The 17,079-nt window shown below is 41.6% G+C and overlaps 1 protein-coding gene across 11 annotated transcripts in view; it reads right to left on the bottom strand.

The window, feature by feature from the left end:
• The window catches only part of fam131bb (family with sequence similarity 131 member Bb), a 31,970-nt gene extending 17,539 nt beyond the window's left edge, over positions 1-14,431 (bottom strand). For 4 of the 11 annotated variants that reach the window (XM_054781688.1, XM_054781681.1, XM_054781683.1 and 1 more), the window contains exon 1: positions 13,791-14,016. In XM_054781688.1, coding sequence (XP_054637663.1) covers positions 13,791-13,818 — 28 coding nt within the window. In that variant the 5' untranslated portion in view covers positions 13,819-14,016. Of the gene's footprint in view, positions 1-13,790; positions 14,116-14,225 lie in introns of those variants that run through there. The other 7 variants (XM_054781682.1, XM_054781687.1, XM_054781690.1 and 4 more) reach the window with 5 other exon arrangements.
• Between the last annotated feature and the right edge of the window lie 2,648 nt (positions 14,432-17,079).

Below are 17,079 nucleotides of genomic sequence, written 5' to 3'. Positions count from 1 at the left end.
TGGAGACGAAAGCATTCAATGTCAGGCAAACATCTGGGTCCTGTAGATGGTGCTTAAGTCTATAGTGTCCCTTCAACAGGTAGGGGCACTTGCAACGCTAAATAATGAATAAAAAACACTGGACCAGCTCTCGGGATCTGCTACAAAATTGAACTGCTTACTCCCTGGCTAATAACACACCACACCATAATTTTATGCAAATTGGTTAAAGAGTATATTAGCTAACATAGAAACATATTTGCGTTTCCACACAGCCTCGGGAGTAGTCTCAGCTCGTCTTCCTTGCCTTCACCAACCTATAGTTGTAATTCAGTTAATTTCAAGGCCATATGCATTTTTCTGCATTTCCAAGGGTTCCAAAATATCCAACCTGTACCATCCCACTTTTCAGCACTGGTCCTACTTGTGTGTTACGGTTTGCTTGTATAGAGCACCGCTAGATACACTTGAGTCTGTTGAATTGTCACTTCTGTGAATGTTAGGAATGGAATGAAAAGAAAAACGAACCATTTAAAATTACTGAATAGTTGGATTCGTGGAAATGTTAATGGAATTTATGCTGTTGGTCCACCTACTAAGATAATGTCATCATGCAGCACTGTACCGTGTCCTTGTTTAATTCACTGCAAGTTTCCTATGGTTGAGCCGCGAGGATGTCAAGCTGTTTCGGTAGCTGACGTGAATGTAAATTGTATTGTTTGTTTAACCACCCTCGGTTAAACCTCAGTATAAACTTCTCCTTCATTGCTGATAGTTTCTAATTTCTCCAGTTGCTTTCCTTGCCATTTTTCTCAAGCCAGTGGGTCTATCAGTACCTTTCTGTTCGTATAATTGAAAAATTGTGGATGTTCCAAGAAAGAATTGTCCTAGCTTTGTCTGATGCTCCAGTTGAATCAGAACGTCTTTCACTGCAGCAGTATTAGCCATGTTATCAAGCAAAAGGAAAGCACCTTGAATTCACTAACAAACTGTAAATGAAGGACAACAATGGAGGACATCCAACTTGTGTTCTCTCTTTTTGGCATGAGGCTGTTGCCTACAAGAAGAAGATGGGATTTGTTTGAGAAAAGTGTGTTTTGCGTTCTTTCCTGTTCCAATTAGACTACACTGCAGTGCATCTAGCTCCACACTTTATATATGTACTGTACCACTACGACTGGTACCACGATAGAAGGCTGCCAAATCAGTATCAGATTTGTACATCTCAGTTATGAGGGGTAAAAAAAATCTTAACTTAAAATGTAAACCGTACCAAAATGTACCGGTCCATTTTAACACTCCACTTAATGTTAAATGTAAAGAATAGTAGATCAACACTAAGTCATCTACAAGACCCTCTTTGTTTGACAAATTAATGTTATTATCCTTCCTCCTTCCTGACTGCTCAAATCCTAATTAAAACATTGGTTTAATTCGATAGCGTGTACTGGTAATTGGGTTTAAACTCAGTGACAGTCTCTAGGTGCCTGCTCTCTATATCAGCTCTTTGCGTGTGCAACTCTCAAGAGGGTCACATTCCTGTATCAGCACTGTGTATGTGTGTGTTGCAGAGGCAATAGTGTAGTCACAGCTGCATTTGGCAATGATGGGCTTTTCCTTAGGAGCGCCAGTGAGAGTGGTTTGGCTCTGTGGATGTCCGGTGATGTCTCTGACCCACTGACCCAGTGATTCAAAACTTCAGCTCCGCTCTGTCCTGCTGGCCCCTGTGATAATTTCCTTCCCTCTGAACTCCATCCAGTTCAATTAGATGACTCCAAAGGGCACGAGACAGAGCACAGACCAGAAAGTGACCCTCTATAGACGCCGGATCCATTCGCTCTTTGCTTGTATTCTTCTTCAGGAGTCTCCTAGAATGCTGTGAGTCTTGAAATCAGCAAGTTAATCGATTTGAGCAGCTACTTTGTGGATTAATGAAGTTTTATTTCCACTTCATTTGACCCACTTTAATCCCAGCACACTTTGTCTGATTCTTCTTCTTGTCAGTGTGCAACTTTAAACAGCTTATATATGTCAGGTTGAATTTGATTCTACTTTTTTCATGCATGACGGCAGCCACCAAAAGCAAAGACTTAAATAAGCTAGTTTCATTCATATCTCACAAGCCGCACTCAGTTCATAGAGCTTAAGTCCTTCAAGTCCGACCCCTCCAGTGTCACTGCCAGGGCGCTGTCCAGGGGCCCTTTGCCTTCATTAGCTACTTTCTCCCCCTTGGCAATATCTTCCGCAGTTTCAACATCCAGTTCCACTGCTTTGCTGATGACACCCAGCTCAACTCTCCACCAAACCAAACTCCATACTCCCTCCTTCCCACCTCACCTCCTAATTATCAGAAATCAAATCCTGGTTCAGCACAAACTTCCTCAACCTCAACAGTGACAAAATGGAACTTCTTGTTGGAACAAAATCATTACTCTCCAAAGTCAACAGTTTCACCCTCACCCTTGACAGCTCCTTGGTTTCCCCCTCCCTTTTGGTAAATGGTCTGGGTTTCATCCTGGATAGATTAATCCCATATCAACGACATCCCTCCATCCTTGTTTGTTTCCAAACTCTGGAGCTCATTATCATCAGCATTCAAAACATCGAGTCACTCCCCATCTTCAAATCCAGACTCAAAAATCACCTGCAAGACTGCATACTCCCTATGACTGCTTCTAGAATGTCCTTCAATTGCTTGTTCATGTTGATTTTATCCTTTGTTTGTCTGTATCTTGTGCAATGTCCTTGAGCTTTTAGAAAGACATTTATAAGTATTATTATTAAATGAGGACTGAGGACTGCGCTAGATGATATTGTGTTAATGCATTGGACACCAGGCCATTAGACCTACTAAACTTGGTGTAGTTTCACCCTTTGCTGTTTAACAGTTTTACTCTATTGGCAATACTTTCTACATTTTGGCGTGGGTCTCCGGAAATCTTTGTCAATTTTTGTGTTTGTGATGGGGTTCTACGTGGGAGTTTGTGATGGGTGCTTAGACACAAAATCCTTCAGCAATTTCCATTGTGGACCTGGCTGTGTTCACCAGGCTAGGGTCATGCTGGAACATATAAGTTGGAAGCATACATTTTAGGGGTGGGAATCTCTGGCCACCTCACGATTCGATGCTATTACGATTCAGAGGCCTGCGATGCGATGATAAAACGATTATCGATGCATCTCGATGTATCTTTTTTTGTGATCAATAGATTGTCAGTTTTTTCATGCATAATTTTTTTTCTATATATAATTTCTTTTTACTCACTGAGTACTACGAAAACAAACCACATTTGTAACAATCCACAATTAAATTAAACATGAAACAGATGAATTTACTTCTATTATCTTTTGATAATTGGAAGGTTACATCTACCAACATATTTCCAATTGCACAGAACCAGCAGGAAAAGTAAAGCGCACCAGTAGCAGCATGTATAAGATTAACAAACTTCAGCATATCCAGAGTAACCAACATAAAACATCTGCCTTTATTCACAAATAAAAACAGACTTTTGAATTCAAACTAAAATCCTGAGCATAGAATCTCTGACAAAAATAATATTTTTGCTGTATAGCAAAGTCAAAAACAGCTTTCATACAAAATATAGATTTCTGTACCAGTGGCTCTCATACAAGAATAATGCTTGCAGACGTTTGTATATTATGAATAACCAAAAAAACTAGGCTGCCCTTATTCACAATTGCAGTGTCAGTGAAATAACGTTGTGATGGGTTCCACAGTGCGCAACAGAGCACGAAAGCCCTGTTCTCAACATCCGAATACGGCCACAAATCCTTCTCAATAAAAGTGTTTCAAGCAGAAACACTTTTCCGAGTTGGGTGGAAAATTTGTTATTACCTGTGTAACCCGCCCTGTTGCGCACCGCGGCTCGAACACAGGACCTTCGTAATGGGAGGCGAGAACGCTGACCACACGGCTAAAGGCCCGGACTGTCGGCCGCGTGTTCAGCGCAGCTCTTAAGGCAGAGGGAGTGAGGTTTACCAACGTACACTCGCACAGCCTCTCAGGCTGGCATTCGTTACACCTGCTCAATGGTTCTCTGGTTGGCAGCAACTTCAGCTGGCTGTTTTTCCTCCTGGTTTGGGTGGAAATCTGCTATGTGGTTTCTCATATTTATCGTGTTCCCAAGATATTTTAGCTTGTATGACAAAGTTCAACTAGGTGAAAGCGAAAGTGCTTCCAGACGAGTTTACGCTCAGCCATTTGGGTAGCGTCTTACACTGAGGTTCACCACCATAAACTGTCCGGGCTGCACTTCCTCTTTCTGTCTTTTTGTTCCATTTTTTTTGTTCTGTCAGCATCGATTATTGACATTTATGAATCGATGAATAATCGTCAATGTCCGCATCGTGATGCATCTAAGAATAGATTATTTCCCCCACCTCTAATACATTTGTGTAAAATGTCTTGTTAAACTGATGAAATAGGATTCAGGGGAACTAAGGTGTCAGCTTGACTGACTGATTAAATAACTGATGTGGTCCGTGATTCATTTTTAGATTAAAACTTTCTAATTACCATATTGCCCCGAATATAAAACATTTTTGGGCTCTAGAGGTTTATACAAGCAAACAGAGATTTTCTTGCTGTCACTCACACACAGCAGTAACCTGGAGAAATACAACCGTGACACAGAGACGTGCTGGAAACAAATGTTTCAAAAGTTAGGGCAAGTTAGCAAACAACAGAGCTGGTGTTATGATGTACATTTTTTGACAGTGGTGATGAAACCTTTGTGTTTGAGTTTGTCTTAATAAATGTTTTTTCTAAACACGTGTCTTGAAAAAGAGGGGAGCGAGAGAGAGAGAGAATGGCCTTTACTTGTCACTTATACAGAGGTACAAGTGAAATTGTGCAATTTCTTATTCGTACATATACAATATACCATACAATATGGAGGTGGACAGGACAAGATAACTGGGCGAAAAAAGGGGAAGAGGACAGGGGAGACCAAGAGGAGAGAGGAGGAGAAAAAAAGCAACTCCAAACTATGAGGGAGTACAGTGTGGGACTGGCAAAAAAAAAACCTTGGCAACATAGGTACAAATAAGCACACTTTACAACATAAAAACTTGAAGACTTGCACCAGGGCAGGGGGGAAAGGGGGGGTGGAGGTGTGTGGAGAGACCAGTTAATGAATTCCATAATTTAGATTTGGAGAGGCTCCTAAAAGTAGGGAGACAGGACTAAACGAGACATGAGAAGCAAAGCAGGGAAGATAAGGGAGAGGGAAAAGATGCAACCACTTTTGTTGGGAGCCAGCAGAAGAAGGGGCCGTCTTATATTCAGGTTTGTCTTATACTGGGATCAAAACACTAAGTTAATTTGATTGATTTGTGTTGCCCATGAGGGATTGAGTGTACCCCTGCCTCCTGCCCACAATCAACTATGACCCTGAATAGGATAACTGGTTGAGAAAATGATAGATAGGTGTTTTATGATGTATTTCGTGGTGTAAAATACACCTTTAAGCCGTACAAGTTTGCATATGAATGCAGTTTGCAGTTACTTTTTATGTTTGAGAAAACAATGTCAACAATGTGTCCTTATTAAAGAAAGGACGACTCTCAGCACAAACAACAAAAGGATCCGCTGATGATCTTCCCCAAGCAGTGGACTGTCTGAGACGTTTGCAAATTTTACTATTACAGCTGAACTGTGTGTGACCCCAGCCGGATTAGTCAGGCGTGGCTCATTTTGGGTGCTGTTAAGTGTGATGTGAGATGGGGCCTTATGCCAGCGACACAATTTTTGGGACTGGGGCGGCAGAGGGGGGTGTCCCAGATTCCTTAAACATGCCCTGCAAACTTAACATGAACATATATGCATACCCACATACTATAGTTGGCCTGCAGCACAATGCACACAATGCACAGTTTCTTCTGACACTGTTTGGCTCTCTTTCTCTTTTCTCCATTTCTCAGCTTGCTATCCTGCAGCCTTGTTTGTCCAATTAGTAGATTAGCAGTCATTCTTCCTCTACATAAATCACAATGTGGCTGCAAACTTCTATAGCCTGCAGTTCTCCAGTTTATGTAAACCAGACACATTAAGTACAGTGTATATTTCTATCTATATAATATGGAATGGACATCAATGCATGTTTGTGAAGTGATCCACAAGGATTTGGATGTCTCTGTCTGTGATTAGTATGACTTGTTTAGGCTACAGGCTGTGAATGTCTCCACAGATGATGGGTCAGTAGTCATTAGCCAGCATCTCTTTGGTTTCTCAGGCTATGGCACGCTCGTGTGTCTATGCACCCTGTTAGGTGATGCTCAGCAGTGACACAGTAAGCCAATGCGTAATTCTGCTCCTGAGAAGGCAGGCAGGATACCTCCTTGAGGAAAAAAAAGCAACAACAACAACAACAGTGCACACGACCAGCGCACTGAGCCAGCTTTTTCTCCCTTGGCGCTCTCTTTCTCTCCTCCCCTCCACATGCAACTATGCAGCGCTGGACACCCCCCTGCAGTCATGGGGGAGAGCAGGGTTTAGCACAGCCGAGAAGGAGCACGAGTTAGGGTGGGGAGATGGAGGAGCACTGGGGGGAAAAAAGAGGGATCAGCTCAACCGTGTGTAATGAATGACCAAACATCGGCAGCGCCCGCGCTGTCAACTCTTGCTTTGGCTGGAGCGACTTGACAGCTCTCGCTCAAGTGGGAAGCACTTGACTGTCATCTGTCTTTTTTTGACTCCCGGTGCCCTGCAACCATACCGGTGAGGAACCAGGGGGCTTGGTGCTTGTTTATCATGACAGCTGCAGTGAAGCTGGTTGCCACGAAAGGGGTAATGGCTTGGATAGCAGCCCTCTTACAGCGACATGTGCAGATGCTGGGTTAGTGAGCTGTAGAGTACAGCGGCAACACAGCTGAGGACTAGCTCTCAAACGGTTGGGGAAGTTTGGCGTCGGGGAAACTAAATGTGCCTTTGGACACACACAAAATTGCAGGGGAGGGATATGAGATGTAAAAACACAGCGCGAGTCATTAACTTGGTGAGAAGGGAGGCTGAAGCTATACACAGGCTCCATACTCCATACTGCACTGATAGCCATCACTGCTGGAAGGTAAATATGTCACAGCCGTCAATTTGCACTTAGTGTGGTAACCAAAAACCTGCGTAAAAGTAACGTCTTGGCACAGAAAGATTCAGCCAAACGTCATAAACCTGATAACGGCCATAAACATCCTAATGGGCTGCTAAATTTATAATGAACATTTAGACCTGATATAGCAATGTCATCCAATTCTGTTAAAAGGACGAAAAGCTGCACAAGAGGACTGTTATGTGTGAGGCTGATATCACCTAATATGCGTGCCATCTTTATTTTCTTGCTTGCTGAACAGCTGCAGATAACAAAGACGCAATTAGCACTGGTCACACACTAATGCGGAGTGCATGTGCAGTTGCACATGAATTCATAAACACACAACAACCACGCTGCCCCTTATTTCACTCCATGGATACTCACGCAGATCAGATTCGAGCGATGAAACTCTCTCTTTCACAGCATTATGTTTCATTTTCATAATTCACTCAGTGGCTGAGTCACATTGTTTACAAAAACACCTGTCATCGTGTGCCCACACACAGGCAATCTTCACTCTGATTTGCCACTTTCACATAAAAGCTCTCAATGATAAGTAGGGCTAGCTCACATACAAACCCATTTACATTTAACATTAACTCCCGTGACCTGGCATCCAAATAAATCTGCAGGTGAGGTCCCGATGTTACACATGCAGTCATTGAAGTCCTGATGTATGAGCATATATGTGCAGATAAGGGTCATTAGGCCTCACTGTGTCTCAGCGTTACATCAATGACACATTCACCTTGAATGTGTTGATGTGTGCAAGGCTCTGCCAAATTGGACACAAGCTATTCAGTCGGGCCTGCGCCTCAGTTTGCCAGATTTGCCATTTAACAGAAGGAGAGGGGTTGTGGAGAATGCATCACTCTATTGGATTGTTGACTGAGTGTGTGTACAGTCACACAGCAGTAGGTGTGTTGTGTTCTTTTTAGTGTGAGTGGTAGGGAATTCCTCTCTGTAATGCAGTTACGGAAAGAAAGTGATGGGGCAGTTTGACATGGAAAACAGCGTCTATGCTACACTCACAGCCTGATAACTGCTAGAATACAACTCTATGAGGAAAAAAACCTTTGCATATGCAAGAACATGCATACATTTATTACTATAAATGACATTTATGTGTTGTGCTCAAAATGTATTTGAATACATGCTAGCATATACTGTATGTCATGTTGATATCCTCAAAGTTTTATAATCATTGGAGAAATGGGTGATGATTTATGAACAATTACTTTCTAATTCCCACCCGTGTCCCTGCAAAGATCTTTTGCTTGATGATGGCCATGTTTTTCAATCTTGGTGAAATTTGACACACGTGTTTGTCAGTCCCTTAAAGGTGTGTACCAAATTTTGTGGTGATTTGGCTAAACACCCTAAAGTTACAGTGGGTTTTGAAGAGCACATTGAGCTCTGTGAGAAATTTCAAGTCATTCTGACGTTTGGGTTCAGACTTTGGGGTGTAATAACAGCACCACATTGTGGTGTATTTGTCAGAAAAATAATAGTGCAGGCTAATTTTCACCCTTGTATGTGCAGTAGTTCAGGAGTAGACATTATGTAATGTAAAACCACTATGGACAAACTAAGGGCAATTAAAGAAAATTATTAATATAAACAGTCACCTCAAAGTTTGAATGCTCTAAAGGTCGCACAATATGGAAAGTTATCAGAAATTTCATGAAAAAATACACCTTTAATGCGGCTCAAAAACATCTCCATATCACACAAGACAGTGAGCATCAGAAGGAAGTGCTCTGCCTTTTCTTTGGCTTTCTGAACAGGTACCACTGAAAATGTAACACGTTGCAACGTAGCGGTGGCGTAGGGAAGAAAGTGGAACACGTGTCTGTCTTGGCTTGCATGATGTACACTGCAAAGTGTCAGCTGTGTTTGGTCCTAATATAAGGAGACTGACCTCCCAAGCACACACTGTAATCCTCCCTCTGCATGCTCATCACCATGTCACGTGTCATCAGAGGTAATGGTGAGTAATACGGTATATATTTAGGTAGAGACACATAGAGACTGTATTAATTGCAAAGAGAAATTCACAGTTCTTTTTACAAACGCATTTGTAAAAAGTAAAAAATTTGTAAAAAATTTGTATTACAAATGAGAATGTTTAAAGCAAGACTTTGATTCTCAGCAAGATACTTAAATGCTATGCCTCATTGCCTGTGGTGAACAGGGTGAATAGAATTATGTAATTTCCTTTTACATAGCTCTTAGACAGCAGTCAGCTTCTTTTTACACTTGAGTGACAGTTAAGAAAGTTATAATGGTACTTAAAACATTGCCTGTACAGTTAATAAAGGTTTTATGATGGCGACAGTTTGACTTCTTTTTCCAGAAAAATGGTTGTAAATACAAATAACTCGGATTGTGTTTGACTTTTACGGTTCCACTGTATACGTGAATGCAAATGGCTCCATGCACAAATGCAGACTACACTGAATCGTTAGTGTGTGATGAACTGTATGAAAAAGTGTTAGTGTCGAACTGACATTTATTATACCGTGTCAAAATAAACACAAAGTCTACAGATAAAGGTGAGTTATCACAATGCCCCACATTCTGTTCTATTATTTCCGTGCTGCTTACCTGAGCCAAAGCAGTTAGATTCACAGCACAAACAATGCCCTGATTTATGCAATGATTTATGTTTCTAGCACTCCCAGGTATCATGTGACCTGGTAACTGGATATGGGAAAATGCTTCGGATGTGTGGTCTCTAGCACAGATACTGCTGATAATATCAACGGCAAAGCATCTAATGTGTGCTTCACAGTGGTGCTGGAACAATATGAGTACCATTACTAATAATTGCATTGGTACTTTTGCTCTCAATGAAGCATGAATAATGCTATGTCCTCGGAAAAAGCTGATTCATAGACACAAAGTACAGTTATTTTCACACATTTTGTCAACAGATATTTTCTTGTGCCTTTCCCCTGCTGATGAGGTAAAACAGAATTTGCGCCACACATCGACTTGTTCTTCTCAAGGCCTTTGCTGTCTGAAGGGGTGATGGATGCCCTGCGCATCCCTGTCACATGACCCAGTGGGGCTGAGGAGGCGCAGGCTAAATAGCTTTTAAAAGGGGCCGAGGAGTCAATATAATTCTTAGTTTAAAACAATCAGTTAATCAATGCAACAATGGATTGCTGGTCAATTTAATTACAATGAAGTGGTATTTTCGGTGTTATGGGTTTTTATCAGCCACATTGCATGGCACTCTCGCCCAAAGACACCTGGGATAGGCTCCAGCATACCCGCAACGCTACTGAGGACAAGTGGTACAGAAAATGGATGGATGGATGCACTATTCATTGTATTCAACTGGAATACAGTACAAAACTAAAATTCCACTTTCTCTACTTTGGTGTGGCAACATGACACTATTCACTATTACTGCTTGTCACAGTTGTATTGTACCATGGCATGACTTTGGGAGGATATTGCTAAAACAAGCTCCTTTTAATCTGACAGTTTTTATCCTCGTTTACACTTGTACGCACTTTGTCCTCGCAGTGGTACCCAATTTTGCGTGCCAATGAACAAATTGGTCTTAAAAAGCTGTAAAGTATGTGTACCAGTGCTCAAAGAAAATCTTGACATGTTCTAAATTTGTGGCAAACATAATTTCGGTGAACTAGTCGTGAATGCAACGTGAACACACCGCAACCTACTGTACGTGCAAACAATGCGGGTGGTGCGTATCAAAGAGTGCCTCTGTGTGTCTCATTCACATGAACGGGTTAACTTTTCCACCACCTCTTGAAGCAAGTTGGAGTGAATTCTCAAGTAATTCTGTATCCTCTTGGATCTTCCTTGTGCATTTCTGTTTATAAGTGATCATAATGCCCAAAAGCGATGTCTTCTAGTAAGCAATTCCCACACTGTCCGGGCCCCTTTTTTTTCCAGTTTATTCCCTCATTCCTGCTCTTTGCACACTGTCGAGCTGCAGCTGCGTAAAAATATAGACTTACCGTTCTTTTTTGCACAAGCTTCTTCTCTGGAGTTAAATATCTTGTAGGTCCCTAGCAAATAGAGGAATTCATGAAGCTATCGGGGTGATGCCTGCTGTTGTGTGGCCTCACGCGAAACACAGCGGGACCAAATAATGCCACAACTCCTTCATGGATGCGGGAAGTGGTGGTGACAATGCATGTTGCGCATAATGTTGTCGTGCATTAGACGTAAACAGTACTTGACAAGGTGTAAGTAAGTCGTGATCTCGCGTGGTTATTTCATGCCAGTGTGCACCATTTTCGGTGACGAATTGTGTTCACATAAGTCAATTTTGCGTAATCAGAATGCAAACAGTGTGCAAACTAGTCTTCATGCTTTTCAGGTGTGTAAATGACACACTGCCACTGTAAATTGTGGGACAATGCAGAGACAAAATGGGTGCAAGTGTATGCTGCTTTTCACCTACCGAGGTACTATCAGTGTCATAACAGACGCAATAGGCTTCCTGTGTGTAATGATTTTGGGAAGAAATTACGAATACTTGCCTCAATTACACTCCATTTCAAGACGGCTTTATTCTGTTTTTTTTTTTTATTTTAAATTGATCTTGCCATTTTGCACCTTTTGAGGTAGCATTAGAGCCGGAATAGACGTGGGAGGAAGCTTGTGTGTAAGGGTTTTCAACACTGGGAAGTTTATCACCTGAGGCAATTCTCCTGTCCTGTTGCGTTGAAAGCAATTGTCGCAGTTTTTAATACATCACACAATGTTGTTGTGCGATTGTCTTATTGCTGGATGCCATGTTGATGTGTCACAGCACACACAGCAATATCCTGCTTCATTGGGTTCTGTATAAAAAGGCACAGGCGAATAAATGCCACATCAACTCTAAGCAATTTTGTGGTATTTCTTTGTGAAATAAGCTTCTGATACCATTGAATTGGTGCTCAGCACATTCTGAAATAGCGACACAGTTATCGACAGAACCATGCAAGGTACTCTTGTGCAGGAGCTTCCCTCCTGTTGATCATTGCTTGGCAGCTTGGACTGCAGCTGAGAAGCCTGATCAATAGTGCACACTAAAGCTATTCTCACCTAGGATAAACACTACCGTGCCCTCACATTAGCCGTGCTGCTGCTGCTACTGATTCTATTGTTTACATCAGATGTCACATCAGATGCAGACATTCCAGCTGCTATTGTCTCCATTGTAAAGCTCCTTTGGATTCATCATCTATGTTTTAACCTATTATTAACCTATATAAAGCTTATATAATCCCAAAAAAATATGTTAAGCCTGTGGAACCATCATCACTTACCCCCTATTTCAAATGTGGCAATGATATTAGCCGGGCTGTCGTTTTGGATTATTTGGCTTCTTTGATCATTTGTGTTAAAAATGAGGATCAGCATGTGGAGCCAACGATCTGATAACAATGGCACCCTCCAAATCCCCTGTTGTTTATTCCTATTACAAGATTTTCCTCCAAACTGGAGTTGCTTGGCTCTCGTCTCGACACCAACCTTGTACTGTTACGCTTGCTCTACAACGTGCCAAACACGCTAATCTGGTTGAACTGCTCCTGCTACAATAAGTTGCGGTGAGGTTTTTTCTTAAGATTTGCGCTAGTTGTGTATTTTTTAAATCAGTCCTCATCAAGAATTTACCTCAAGTTGGAGAAAGAGGGCTTCTAGTGTCTCAGAGAGACACTAGAAGCCCTTTTACCTGCTTTTGACATGCTTGACCCTGCAAAGGGTGGGCCGTGTTCATGGTGACATTTAATTGTGGAGTTCAGGCGGACGCTTCTTGGCCATAAATAAGTATAAGAGCTTCCTCGTGCTAAGTGGCTCATGAATATTTAACACCGAAAGGAAGTGTGTTTATTTTTACCTGTGAGTGTGATTCAGTCCTCATTGTTTGCTGTAAAAAGCAATATTCCACCCTAACCAGCCTGCCCCAGCTGTGCTGCAGCCCTGATGCCGATTGTCTAAACCTGCTACGTGTGTTTTTATTCTGGAGGGCTCTCACCTGAAGACTCCCATCAATCCCACACACCCTCGCCTGCATGTATTCGCCCCTCCCTCTCTTCATTGCCATCCGACCATCTCTCTCCCTCCTTGCCTGCCAGCGCAAAGATTCTTCCTCTGCTGCTTGTCTGATTATCCCGGCCTTATCCCTATTATTCGTGCAAATAATAACAAACTGCAAACGCCTCCGACAATGGCATTATCACTTTTCTCTTTTTTTTCCGCCCCGTCTCTCTTCCTCCAAGCCATGTCGCCCTATAAATAAGCTCCCGCCTCTCCCTTCTCCATCCCGCTCTGCCTCCTACTCGCACACATATACATACTGCCAAACAGCATCATAAATCAAGGGATGGGAGGAGGGGAGCACAGAGGTGGTGGGGGGGTGATGTACACTCTCACACACACACACACACACACACATTTTAACACATATCGTCTCTGACATCTTGCCTGCATACTGTATGAAATAGCCTCTGTGACAACGTCCATAGCGTTCTTAAACACTGCACAGAGCAAGAACCACAACATCTCATGCATGCATAAACATAAAGCCTGCTCCCTGCAATAATACACAGCATCACTTCTGCAGGACACCCCACCAACACAACCTCCCAGCTCCATCCTCCTCCTTCCTTACCCCAACCCCCCCCTACTTTTTTTCCGCAATGAGCGAGCGAGAGAAGTGGGGCTTACTCAGTCTCCTGGAGCCGATGCATCCCATGGTGTATTCACAAAGGCCCTGGATACAAGCATGGAAGAGTTAGCCAGACGCCGTGCATTCTCCCTCTTCCTCCTGCGACTCTCTTCCTTTCCGCTGTTTTTTTTTCCTGCTCTCCTGTGCGCTCTCTTTCTCTCCTGTGCTTACCCGGCCACTCGTCCTCCCTCGCTCTCTCTCTCATCTGTCTCTCTCTCTCTCTCTCTCTCTCTCTCTCTTCATCTGTCGCTCCATCCCGCTCTCTCTTCGGTGCAGTGTCTTAGATCCGGTTGGTAAGTCAGTATGCCTGGAGGCAATGGATGACTAAATAAAGAGGAAAGGCATTATTTACACTGTCGATATTGCAGCCAAAGTCCAGTTTCAACTCTCTAATTTGCTGTAATCATGACATTTAGTCAAACTATATGACTCACTGATCATGTGGGGGAAAACAGCCAGTCTAACGAGAGCTTAAAACAACAATTAGATTGACTGTGTGTGTATTAGGTTGCCACGAGGATCAATAGCACAATAACAACAACAACAAAAAAAACAATGGCCGGCTGCCATTGTTATAGATATCTCTGCACTGCTGTAATATTGTTGAGCTAAAATGGGGGATCCTCTCTCTCTCTCTCTTTCTGTCTGTCTCCCTCTGTGTGCGCTCAGCCTGACAATGCACAGCAGCTGTCTCCTCGCGCCTCTCCATCTCCCTCGTAATCGCCCATCTCGCCTTCACATATACAGTACAGCACTAGAAATCTGAGGGAACAAAACAAACAAAAGGAAGTCTCCTTCACACCCCTCTCGCTTTTTCTCTCTCAGTACTGCTCAGCCTCTCACTCATCTCTTGCTTTCTGTATACACACTGAATAACATCTTTAGATCTCACCTCATCTCACCTCAATGTCCTCCTCAAACTGATGCCTAAAACTTCCCTTCTTACAGTATCTCACAAAGATGAGTACAACCTCACATTTCAACAAGCATGTTTATTTTTCTTCATTCTGCGTATTCTTTTATCTTCTCTCAGGACAATACAAAGTAAACTTGGATATACTGTACTTTAGTCAGTGTACATCTTGTATCGATTTCTTGCACCAAAAGTAGGGGTTTCCCAATATAACTTTTTCATTTCCAATCTGATGCCGATATTGCAGCCTTGAATATTGGCCGATACTGACATTTATCCGATATCAACACAAATTGTACTTATATTTTTTATTATTTATTCAGTAGTATGGAATATTGGAAAAAGCTTGATCATGTGATATTGCTCAGAGAACAATAGTCAGCAACAGTAGGTATGCATGTGGGGTATAGTTTTATCCACAATGTAGTGGCAGCTGGGCATAATACTGTATAGCAAGGTTCAAGGTGCTCAATGAAGCGTTTACACCGAACATTACTCACCACCAACACGATGAAGTTCATCATTAAACTTCCCCCAGTTCTGTGCCACCACAGGAAACTTGTGCATGACAAGTATTGCACTCAGCGACAACGTCCTTTTACTGCCACACCGACATCATTTCTATTTCTTGCTATTTTGTTAGCACGCTAGCAAACGCAGTTGTTGTGATCACGTGGGCTCTGTTTGGTAGCTGCTGGATAGACGTGGTGGGGCGGAGTATGGAATCAACTGCTTGTTGTATCAGTGTGCCAGTATTGTTAGTTTTTGTTGATATCGACCCAGTTTTATTAGGGCTTTAACGTCAAAAATAGGTACCTTCCATGACGTTGTTAGCTCGCTCTCACTAACTTTTCTTTTGTTGGAACGCACAGAAAAAGGAAAGAAATATGTGTTCACGTTTCACATAAGGATTGTGAATAATGGGCAAAATTTCCCCCCAAAAGTGTAGTTTTCCTTTAATGTCTACAGGGCTCTAATACTGTAATTTTAAAAAACGTTTTTAGAAGGTCAGGAACAGGTTTTCCACGCTCTAACTATGAAAATATTCAATTTATTAATATTGAATCGTATTTCGCAGAAATTTATCATCTATTTACCATCACTGTCTTAACAAATTTATTACCACAATAAATGAGGGACAACTGTAGGGAAAATGTAGTTGGATGGAGTCGGAACTTTGGTCTTGGCTCTTTTTTTCCCATTTTTGCTGTTGTTGTTTTTTATGTGAACTTTTCTTCTTAAACCATTTTTGTAAAATTTCTTTTTGTAATATTTTGACTTTATTCCCATAATATTATAATGTTTTTCCCAACCTAATTTTCCAAAAATGACAACTTTGTTTTGTTTTTCATAATATTACAAATGATAAAAAACTGTGTATTTTTTCTTTAATATTTCAACTCTGTTATTATTATTATTTCCTTCATAATGTTTTAAAGAGGTTATTCTTGCAACTTTTTTTCTCGTTAGAATAAGAATTTTCTCTCAATATTTTCACTTATTCTCATAAAATTACTGCTGCTTTTTCAATTTCTACAGCTGTTGGGTTGAAGACTATTTCAACTGTCTTCTTGTAAATTTTATTCTCATAATTATGACTCTATATCCCATATTTTGCCTTTGTTCTTTTTTCCAAAAATTACAACTTTACCACTACTTTACCATTATGCTACTAAAATGATGTTATTTTTCCTCATAATATGACGATGTTGTTCTCTTACAATTATGATGACGTTTAGATTACAACCGTTTATCTCAATATTTTGACTATTTTTGTGAAATTACTGATGATTTATACATTTGACATTTTTAAGTTTTCTTGTTAAATTATATTTTTAGAATATGCTACGAGCTGTGCCACATTTAAGACATTCCTGTTGTACACGGACTAGTCTAACGTATATCTCAAGTTTACTTTCGATAATATTGTCCCTTGACAAGATACACGGTAATAAAAATGGTTGCTGAAATGTGAGATTTTCTATCTCTTGTTTTTTGCCCTCTTCTCTTTGGCGATTACAAATGCTTGTGTGTGACAGTATGCAGAGAATGAATACACAGGCACAGTCTGGACGGTGAGAAGGAGACGTGTGCGGAGGAGGGGTGTATGTGTGTGGTCACTCGCGTTATGTGGACTTGGTGGCGAGTCAAGAAGGAAGGAAGGAGAGATACACGGGACAGATGGGGAGAGGACATTTGAGTCGAGTGTGCAAGAGAGGTGTGGAGACAATGTGTGTGTGACTTCCATTACAGAGTGGACAAAGCAAAAAGTGTATGTCATGTATATATTGTAAAGGATGAAAAACTACATACATCCCTACTGTGTTGCTTATTTGGGTTGCAATCTTTCTTGTAACATCCCTCTGTAGAATTTG

Source organism: Dunckerocampus dactyliophorus, chromosome 7 (genome assembly GCF_027744805.1).
Source record: "Dunckerocampus dactyliophorus isolate RoL2022-P2 chromosome 7, RoL_Ddac_1.1, whole genome shotgun sequence".
NCBI lineage: Eukaryota > Metazoa > Chordata > Actinopteri > Syngnathiformes > Syngnathidae > Dunckerocampus > Dunckerocampus dactyliophorus.
This window is presented reverse-complemented; position numbering and strand designations above follow the sequence as displayed.